At 31.7% G+C, this 11339-nt stretch overlaps 1 protein-coding gene across 2 annotated transcripts in view; it reads right to left on the reverse strand.

The window, feature by feature from the left end:
* LOC121115226 (uncharacterized) overlaps nucleotides 1-3455 on the reverse strand; it is a 439152-nt gene extending 435697 nt beyond the window's left edge. For both annotated transcript variants that reach the window (XM_040709425.2, XM_071887446.1), the window contains exon 1: nucleotides 1749-3455. In XM_040709425.2, the coding sequence (XP_040565359.2) occupies nucleotides 1749-2970 (1222 nt within the window). In that variant the 5' untranslated portion in view covers nucleotides 2971-3455. The remainder of the gene's footprint in view (nucleotides 1-1748) is intronic.
* Nucleotides 3456-11339: the final 7884 nt, after the last annotated feature.

The raw sequence follows: 11339 nt of genomic DNA on the forward strand, positions 1-11339 counted from the left end.
TATGCTGGGGACACATTACTGTATGTAGTACCACTCATTGTCAGATAAAAACTTAAAATCCTTGTGCTGTTTAATGCACAATCATAAGAAATTTATAAGCTATTCCGGATCTACGGAATAATTATTGTTTTATCCTTTTATTTATATATTATGCAACTTTTGCCTATTCTTTTTTATGAAATTTGTAGCGATTTTGTGGTTTTGTTTTGTTTATTTTATTATTGTCGAAATTTATAGATGGAAGTTTTTGTTGAAAATGGATTAATAACTAACATCATATTTAGCAATTTTTCGTGATGTTTGACTTTAATTTAGGGAATTAATTTTAAACTAGAATATTTAATTATATATATTTTTGGTATGTAACTTCTCTAAATAAATAAAGTCATTTCAAAAAATTATATGATCTTTTTTTAGGAAGAAATGGTGTCATAAATATCCAGCAATCACCCGTTATTCTATAATTCTATAATTTGGCCATCCAGATTGAAATACTTAAATTATTTTATAAAGAAATATTATGAATAAGTTATAAGTGTCTAAACAAAAGTGTCAATTTTCACCCAATATATGGAAATATATTGGGATCAGAAGAAGATAAAGTATTAATAAAACACTTTTTAATCATAATAACACTTTTATATAATTTTTATTTATGCTATTTTTAATTTGGTGATTGTTTTAAGTGTAAAAAATAACTCTGAACAATAATAGTCCCGAATTAATTTAATCCCAAATATTTCCGAATTTTGATGACTCACAGAAAAATGAGAATTTTTTTGGATTTTGCGCTCAAAAACAAATTTCTTTTTTTGCTCATGTAAGACATATAAAATAAATGATTGGACATTTTTACCCCTTAATTTATTTTTGTTCAAGATTGTTTTTGTATTAACAAACCACTTATGTTTGTTTTTTTACATGAGGCACCTTTTTATGATGTAGAAACACATATTATATATAATTTTTAATGCTAAAAAAATGCTTTTTTCAAATATTATCTTCTATCCGGGACCCAATCGAAAGAAAATTCAAGAATTTATTACCGGCATATTTATGTTTTATTCATTTTTTACTTTGTTTTTCATAAAGGCTTTTTTAAAAAAATATATGTTTATATATAAATACTATGATATAATCATAATTCTAAATTTGTTTTTTGTTTTTAAAGTGAGAAAAAAAAGTTAAAAAGCAAAAGGAATGATGACACATTAGACGACACATAGAAAAAAAAATGGAAAGACGAACAAAAAATTATATAAGTAGATGAACAGGAAATAATATCACTACAAATCACGGATGATTCTCATGTTCTTTTGAGTTTTTGAGAGGATGTGTTGTACATTGTACACCTTTCATGGAAAGGATATTCTTCTGACACCTGAAGAAATGCTTTAGATTAATGAAGTAAATTTTTGCATGTGTATAATTTTCTCATTTTTGAGTACTTGTGTAATTTGGAAGACAGGCTTTTACATTGTATTTGTAAGAATTGTACCCAGAGAACTTTGATTGGTTTATCTATTATTGTATACATGTATAGTTTGTGTTTTTACGTTTGCAAGAATGGGGATTTATGAATGTATGTATGCTAAGTGTGTTAATGTGAATAAAAATGTTTTTTGATTTGAGTTTTTATGAGTTTTGTTTATGAACTGAGCCTCGTATCTTGGATTTCCCGGTAGATAATTGAAAAAAGCACAAATATTTTTGAATACTATTTTTGGAAGTAGAAGAGGAAGATGTACCTTGATTAGGGTGATGAGACGACGACTTCTTCCCGCATGACGATGATGCATTTAAAGGAGGAGCTCCATGTGACGATCCTTTCGGCATGTAGTCCGGAGCTGGCGGTAAAACCAAGTTTTTCCCACAGGTACAAGGTGGAGAAGGGGGTGGCGGAAGGATGTCTTCACTAAGAGGTCCATAAAAAGTAGGAGGAAGATGTTTTCGGCTCGTTGACGAGGAACGATGCAAGGAGGACTTTTTCCGACCCAGGGAGGACGGGTGTCCAGACCCACCTCCACTATTTCCCTTCCCTCCACTTCCTAACAGCAGCTGAGTGCAGCTCTCTACAGAAGAAGCACGCACCATGTTCCTCTTTTCCCACTCCGCCTGAGAGGCTCTCTTGTGTCGGACTACTTCAAGAGGGCTAAGGGAGGGCTCTGGTGGAACTTGCTGCTGCGAATAGGAGGCATGGTGTGGAACATGTTGTTGATGGTGGTGATGATGTGTATGCGGATGCATGTGAGAGGAATGGTGTGTAGAGCTCCCCCTGGTCGGTACAGGGGGTGGAGCATGGAGATTGGATGTGGATCTTGCACTGAAACTCTCAGAACGAGGTAGAAAGAAAGGAGAGGCTCGCCTTGAACTATTGTGTCTATTGTAATTGCTTGAAGAGGATGCTGGACGATGGCTCACAGTTGGAGGTGGAATGAATTCATCCGCGTAATAGCCTCGAGGAGGTGGTGGAAAATATCGTAGCTCATCATCAATATAGGCAGATCCGTCCAATGCTTCTTGAAGACAGGGCTGTGAACTTGCAAGAGACTTTTTCTTCCTTGGAGTGGATTTCCGGAGTGAGGAAACCCCTCCGTTGGGTCGGTGATCAAACCCAGAGGGTGGAGGAGGAAGAACATAGTACTGATTGGTAGAGGATGATGGACATACAGGTCGTGATGAGGGTTCAAGGCGCTCATCATTACCCATCCCTGAACTCCAATAGGCAGCCGCTTGACCAGGATGACTCGCCTCATAGTCCAACCAAGCGGCATCTGCATTTAAATTAGGATTGCTTTTCCTCGAGGATCGAGCCGAACGGCTATTTGAGGTGGTCTTCCGTACGGACTGGTCATAGCCATTAGAAGGATTTACCTCAGAATTCCAGCAAGGAACAGCTCTTGCATTTTGTTGCTGTTGTTGCTGTCTATAATGCTTCGAGGATTGAGCCCCTTTGTAATTGCGATCCATTTTTCCCGAGCGGCCTCAGACAAGTAAGACTCCCTCTTCATCACCAATCCCCAAAATCCATTATCAAGAGGAGGCCAATATATGATTTGGATACGACAGGAAGAAAAAAGATGGTAGGACAAGGGAGAAGAAGCAGAGGCCTACTAATTTCCATCTTTTTCATTCATGTTTTCCTCAGATTTCCTCTTCTTCGTTTATTCCTTCTATTCAAGATGTTGACGGAGAAGAATATATACAAATCAATCAAGTCAATAACAAAACACACTCAACAGGAGATGATAAAAAGGCAACTGCATTTATCAAAAAACAAATACTAAGTCAACGCCGCCATATATCAAAGAAGCATACCCTTTTATTTATTTAAAAAAAAAAAAGAACTGAGAATGTAAATTCAAATGTAGATTCAAATAATGTGTGTACAACTACAATATTAAGAATTTTTGCAATCAGTCCCCTCTTCACATAACTGAAACTAAAATCAGACTGATGAATGGAAAGGCTTTTTTTCCGAAAAGGAAAAGGAGCGCGATTTATATTTGCAGACACATAATACATAAAAAAAGGAAGGGGAAAAAAGCAGGAACAAAATTTTGGAATCTTTTCATTTTTTTTGGGCAGCGTTATTTCACGCAGGCTCAAACACGCGATAGATGCTTTTTAAAAGAAAAAAGCAGAAGAAGGGGATTGAGGAGAAGAAGAATATCCTTCAAATATATATGTATATATACTTTTGTGGGCTGTTTAAGGCCCCGTTTGAGATAAAATAAATGAAAACCGGCTCCTAAAATAGTAAAAGGAAGGAGACTATTTTATTTATGTTATTAGTTGTATTAGGGTAAAATTGATTTGTTTATTAAGCTGCAATGGATTTTTACAAATTTATATTTACTTAAAAAATCAATATTAATAATAATTCAAAAGTCTTTTTTTCTTTAGAAAAAATCCACACCCATTTAGGCCGTTACGTACATTTATAAATATAAAAGGTAAACAGAAATCAAGAAGGGGACACCACATGGAAACGAAACAGGAGGGTTATGAATTTACGACAACCTCAGTATAAATTCATTTGAAGGGAGAGAAAAAAGATATTCAAGGGCTGGTTGTCCTTGAATGTTGTTTATTTCTGGATATTTATATGTACAGAGTGGTCCAGTTCTATTAACTGTAAGGTCATAAACTTAAGTGAATAATTGTGGGTAGAGATTTTATTAAACAAGTCAGTGTTTTTATGAATGCCAAATTTGATAAATAACTTTAATTTTTTGAAAAAAATTAAAGTTACAACTTTTGGAAGAGTCAAAATAGGTCGAACAACTTTTTTTCTAAAAAAATTTGACACTCGTAATTTTGTAGAAAAGACCATATTTGACCAAATAAGTTTTCTTTAAATAAAGACAGATTTTACAAAAAAAAATTAATAATTGGACAAAAATAAATTAATACACAAAATTGTTGATTTCTTAAACTGTGATACCCCCTCCCACGTGAGACCTGAGAATGGTGTCAAAATCATTTGCCCACCTCTTAACCTAACGTTGAACTCCTTGACTTTAAAAATGTAGGATATGGTGTCGAGGGGGAGCCCAATACAGTTTCCAGTCACAGCAAGGACTTCTTCATGACAACTGCTTGCAAAATATTCCAAAAAACGTTGTTCCAGGGATTTTTTAATTGCTATCTCAAAATATATATCTCCAATAAATTATGGACAAGATTGTGAAGACGGGTGAGCTTGTAGGAACTCTTAAAACTCCAACTTTAGATCAACATGAGAAAACGCCAGTTTCTGGCCGTGTCCGGGAGTTAACCATCCCACAGAGAAGTATAGATAGAGCTGTATAGTATATGATCTGAACGTGTGTGTTGTTTTTAATTATTAATCTGAAGTGTTCTATTTTTATTTTCTTAAGCTGTTATCATTCTTCTTTAATTCTAAAACAGAGAACATCTAAGAATAAAGTAATCACTTGTGTGTGTATTCATGAATTACGGAGAGTCACACTGAGGATTGGTTGTGGAGTTGAAAGTGTAAGTCCTTATTGGAGTCCGGGTAGAATTGAGGATCGGCATTGCTATTTTTCCTACCTATATCATTGCTAAATACAAAATGGGCCTTGTGTTATTTCCTTCATTTCATAGCTCCTTGCAGCTATTCTAATAAAACATCATGACAGCTAAGCTTCTCTTATTCGAAACATTATTCTAATAGTCAGAGCGACCACGTTCATTTCAAGTTTATTTTTTTAGTATAGCGTCGTTTCATGTTATTTAAATCTATGGGTTGTGGGTACAAGATACAAGTTAGCGATGAAGCGTCTGCTCCAAGGGGTTCAGAACATTGGCAAGCAAGTACATTAAATTATATATTCTTCCATTGTAGGGTATTATTATATGTATTGAAAAGTTCAAACCATAATCTGTGAGTGATTTAATTTTTTGGATGATTCTCTAATTTAAGAGCACCTTGTCTATTAAGTAGTGTTGTATTCAAGACAAAATTTGTTGATAGATTTTTGAGTTTTGTCTCAAGTCGAGATCAAATTAGGGCAGTATACCAATTTTTGAGTTCTAGTTTTTGCGAATTTCGACAAATTATGCAATCTGGTTTCTTCTTTTTCAAATATAAATTCTTCTTTTAATAAGAAAAAAGCGTCCGTAGTTTTTGCCTGTCTGTTTGACTGATACAAAAAACTTTGAGTTCAAGATAAGTCGATTAAAAAATTTAAATAAAGGTGTCCAATACTATTCCGATACCAGATTGCTCCAACTGTACTAAGCTTTGGAGTTCTCCTCGCTTACCTCTCTCGTTTCTTTCTGCTCTCCTACAACCCGACGTTTGACTGCCTCTGCAAATCCTCACATTGTGTTTGCCTCCCCAGAGGCTCTTATTCTGACACATCCTGGATCATAACGAAGAGGAAATCACAGTTTTCGAATCAGACTGTTTTTATTAATCCATGAGTCTTTTTCAATATTAACTATCAGTCAAGTCAACTGATAACTAATCAGAGAGAAGTAATTAACACTTCTTCCATTCAAATTATTGTTGTATTTGTTTATTTTTATTAATATATTATTTATTTTGTCTCTGGTACGAACTCATTACATATTTTAATTAAATAATTCAAAGGGGACATCAATTTGAACCAAAAATTAAAGAATAACGCCGTATAAATTTCACTTATTTATATATTAAAGCAAAATATCATTGAGAGAAAATGACTTTAAGGAGAAGTTTTTTAAAGAGAAATGGTTTAAGACCAGAGTAACTAGCGATCAAAAAATATTTCGGCATAGTTCTAATCATTTCCAGAAAATTGTAACTCAACTACGAAGTAGAGTTTTTTTGGAGTTCAAGTAATACTCGAGTTGAACACTAACATTAGGACAGCTTAGGATCACCGATTTTGATAATGTTTAGTCAGGGAGTTTATCCCCCGCCCCCCCCAAAAAAAAAACTCTGCCAGAAATTATAGACTTCCTGAAACACTAAGGTACAATAGAGAGTCCCTCAAAATCTGGCATTTTTAAAAGATCCTCTAAATTCAGCAGGACATAACTTAGCTCAGAGTCCACCGTTTGTAAAAAAAGACATTACAATAAAATAAATGTTTTTTCCGGCACATCAAACCGATACTAATGACAAAAGTAATGTGTAATACTGTATCATACAAATAAGCATTCAGATATTATGTGCCTAGGCGTCAAAATAAAAAAGTTGCCACCTAGTAAACTAAGAGTATGCCTTTAAATGGATTTCCTTTCTTTTTTGTTTAACTATTCAGGGATCCGTATGAATTAAAACTTTTTTTAATAAACAATGAATTTAAAAGTAATACCGCTAATTTAATAGAATATTAACAATGTAGAGGCGTTTGCAAGATACTATAAATTTAGTAATTTTCTTTTCTTTTTTCTCTTATGTCTGCTTGGTTTTTCAATTATTTTTTTTTAGATGTCAAAAAATCTTAGCTATTTACAAAAGTTCAAAAATCTACAGCTGTTCACTAAAAATTTAAATTTTTGAAAAAAATATTCAAATATTACATTTTCTTGAAAAAAAAAACTCCAAAATTCACAGGTATTCACAAATTTTTTTTTTTTTAAATTACAAATATTAAATTATTGGGGGAAAATTTCAAATATTACATTTTTTGCTTTTCTGTATAATAAGCCAGGTTTTTTTATTTTAAAGAAAGTAAACTTTTCTAAAATAGTTTTTAACGTATTTAGGCATAATTTTTTTTTATTCTGACCAAAAAAAATCTATTAAAAAGCCAAAATTATTTAATTTGGGGGAGGGGGACTACAGCCCCTTCAGACTACCAACTGCGAACATCCCAGCAATTGAATGTTATTCTGGACTAAATGGTTAGGCAATTCATAATTTGATGTTTACGATCTCTCTTACATTATTAAATTATAAGAATAATTAAACGTGATGAAAATGTGGGAATTTTCTGCATTAACACTGCTAATATTTTTTTTTTTTTTTTTTTAAATTTCATCTTTATTAATTTTCTTTTGAAATTAAGCATCAGTTTAAAGATATTTTTAAATTTTATTTTAGCAAAATATAACTATTCTTGGTTAGATTCAGAGTAAATATTGTAACCCATTCAGTATTTAATGATATATTATTATAGTCGTTTTTATTGTTTCTTTAAAACTTTTTAATTGTATCAAATTGATACATGTTTAGTTAAATAATATTATTAATCTCTCCATAATTTTTGGTTTTGTCGTTGTTGTTTTTTTAAATAATTATGTTAGGCTTCAACGTATCCAGTACTTTTGCCTTAAGCTGTTTTTCTTCAGTATAATCAGCCTTAAGTCATTTTGTCATAGGACATTTTGCCTCAATAAATAAATGAGGTTTATACGCCGTTATTGTGTATTTTTGAATATAATTGATGTTCATTTTTTATGGGTCTTTATTTAATAATATATATAATAAAAAATACATCATCTGAAATAGGGACATTACTTTTAATAAAAAATATGAAAAACAACATATTTTAAAATTAGTACCAAAAATGGCAATGCCCTTTAGATTACAAACTTACACTAAAAATCTTGAAAAAAAAAAATAACAACGAAGTTAAAAAGTTACAGGGTGCCAACTCTATTTAACAACCAATACGATTTTCTTGTTTAAACGAATTTTCTCCCAAAATAATCATCCGATTTTAATAAAAAGCAATACCAAATAAATAAAAACATTTATATTCAATATAATCGCCTTTGGTGAACATAACGGCCTTGAATTAATCTTGGACGGTGCAAGTTTTGATGAGACTCTCATTTAGCAAATTCCAGAATTATTCCCTGAATCCTGTACATCTTTTTGATTGTGTGTTGCCAAAACATTGATTCCACAAATTTTTCAAAAAGAATTTAAAAAATTAAATTTTTTGGAAAAAAGTTTTAAAAATCTAGTTATTCTCAAAAATTGAATTTTTGAAAAAAAAAATCAAAATCCAAAGTTATTTAGAGAAAATTATTTTTTTGGAAAAAAATTTGAAAAATTATATTTAGTTTTACAAAAAAAATCAAATATTACATTTTCGATTAAAAAGGAAAACTTCTTTAATTTTGGATTGTGTGCTAACCCCCCCCAGCGGACTTCCATGCTAACAAAGTCAAAAAACAAATTATGACAACCAGGTCAATGGTTTTCTTTGGAGTGTGGCATAGAGTAGAGTCTTGCTGTCACCTACAGACGCTTCCAATTCTTTCCTAACTCTCGAAACAAAGGATAAGTTTAAGCAGTTTTTAATCTCACTGTTGTCCCATCCGGCGCGGATCGCAACAAGTACAATTAATTTTCGAAGATTGTGGAATAAATACTTTGTTGATCAATGACATTTTTCTAATTGACGCCAAACATTTCTGTCAAGCCGTTAAAACAACAAACAACATGTTACCTGCGCATGTACAGCCGTCTCATGCGCTCAAAATTGGTTGTTAAACAACGGCAACACACTGTAGACTATAAGAAAGATCAAAAAATTTAGAAATTAAAAAGCCTATTCGGATGCATATTAAAGATTTTGACAATACAATTAAAAATGTATATACTTTGTAGAGTTGTCCAAAAAGTATTAAATAATATTCACTGCCATATCAAATACCAAGGTATCTTCTGTTTTATTAATGGTGCGAGAAAGGTATGTGATCACATATTTAACAAGATATTATAAAAATTTTCTCATTTTTTGTGAACAAAATATTAGATTCAGCCTTTAAGGTACATTTGTAAACATTAAGTTTGTGAAAGGGAATTTTTTTGTGACTGTACTAACCAGCTTAGTATGCTCAATCTATCAAACCTGTGCAGCCAGCCTATATTCACCCTTTCCTTAAGCTATCAAACAAAGGGATAAACATGGACACCCGGTCAATTTTTGCTCAAATTTACAAAAGTACTTTTATGTTCACTATATTACTCTATAAACGACCTTCATGAATTTATCAGTTTCATTGAATTTACAAGATTAATTCTGAAAAGAAATGGAATAATCCTTTCTTGTTTAAGTTTATAAATTCAAGATTTTATATACAAAACCTTGCGACTTTTTTTCACATATTGTTGGTATTTTTGTTGACATATTCACGACATATTTTACACAAAAACTTAACATATTTTGTCGACGCCTACTTATTACTATAAAAACACCAAATGGTTGTTTTTTGTTGGAATAATCATGGAAAATATATCCTCAAAATTTCCCTTATATAATCAAAGGACTTACAAAATGACAAGCGTAGGTGAAATTGTACGTCAAGGCATTAATTATTATCCTTTAAAAGGAAACAAATGCCTCAAATTTTGCATAACGTTTTAAACTCTGTCAATTCTTGGTATATCTAATGTATTACATATTGTCTTGAGTTATTTGGTTTGAATAAGCTAAATAGATAAAAATTAAAATTTTATTTTATCTATTTATTTGATTCAAACGTACATAAACCTATGCTAGTAGTCTTGTACTTTATGTATCATACACTTTTGAAACCGTATTACAATTGAATGTTTTAATCAATTGCTGTGCAAGCGGAATTATCAAAACGTTAAGCAACAGTTGAACCAAACTTATATTTCTATTTCTGCAGTATGTGTTGCAAAGGATAAACAAGCTTAATATGGAATTTCAGTCGGATAATTTTAGGCTACAGGTTTTGTAAGATATATAATCGGAGTTCAAATAAATTTTGAATTTCTTTTATTAAGATAGAAATACTGCAGTCAACCGAAGTCTCAGGGATCGATCCAAATAATACAGGAGAACAATTAGGGGTGGGGGATTTTGCACATATAAATTGGAGACAATAACCGAATTTTCACTGCAAAATCCAAAAGTGATCTCAGTTTTTCTCTCAGTCATCTGAATTCTGAAATATCTTGGATTATAGTAATTCTGGATGATTATTGTTCAGAGTACTTTTTTAATCCTAAAGCAATCCCCAAATCAAAAGCAGGAATATTAAAACTTTTGTAAAAGTACTTTTATTGATTAAAAAGTGTTGTTATTTATTCTGTATTTAGTTCTGAACTCGATATATTTCCTTTTTTAGGGTCAAAAATGATACTACTCTATAGACCCTTATAACTTATTCATAATACCTACACAGCGATGAAGAACATGATGGCGTACATTATAGAATATGTACAATGTATAATTTAAAAATATATATCTCCAAGTTTTTTGTTCCATTTCTTGAATAAAGATAAAAAATACATCATTATATTAATATTCTTGCACCCTTGGGCTGTTGTTGTTATTTTTTTAAATTTTGGGTTAGAAATAATGGGTTCGGAATTTTGTTGAAAAAATATTTATCACTTCTGTGACAACGTGTTTCATAGATGGGGTAAATTAATAAAAAAAAACCAAAACTCAAGTTTATGTTACAAGGACTACTGTTGTTCGGTATCTCAGTACTAAAACGGTAAGGGTGTATTTAAAATAGTAATATTCTAAACTTGTATAAAAACTGGTACTCTGTTAAACATTTTTAAATGTCAGAATAAAGCGAAAAACACTCATAACTTTTTACTTCCCCCATTATTAGAAATAACCTCTCGACTACAACTTTTGAGTGCATGTAGAAGGGAAGGTCTACAGTTATCCAAACACCGAGGCCCTCAAAGCCACTGTCAGCCAGCACTGGGATGCTATGACGAAATAGTACATTCACAGCGGGTTCCAGGCCTTCTACCGCACCCTGGAAGCCATCATTACTGCCACATTAATGATTAAGAGAACTCAGACACACATCTACTTATCGTATTAATTTTGTTGAATTTCAATTGTTAATTACAAATTATATTCTGCTGAAGTTTAAAATTCAATGTGTTCATA

This window comes from Lepeophtheirus salmonis, chromosome 3 (assembly GCF_016086655.4).
Source record: "Lepeophtheirus salmonis chromosome 3, UVic_Lsal_1.4, whole genome shotgun sequence".
Taxonomy (NCBI): Eukaryota; Metazoa; Arthropoda; class Copepoda; order Siphonostomatoida; family Caligidae; genus Lepeophtheirus; species Lepeophtheirus salmonis.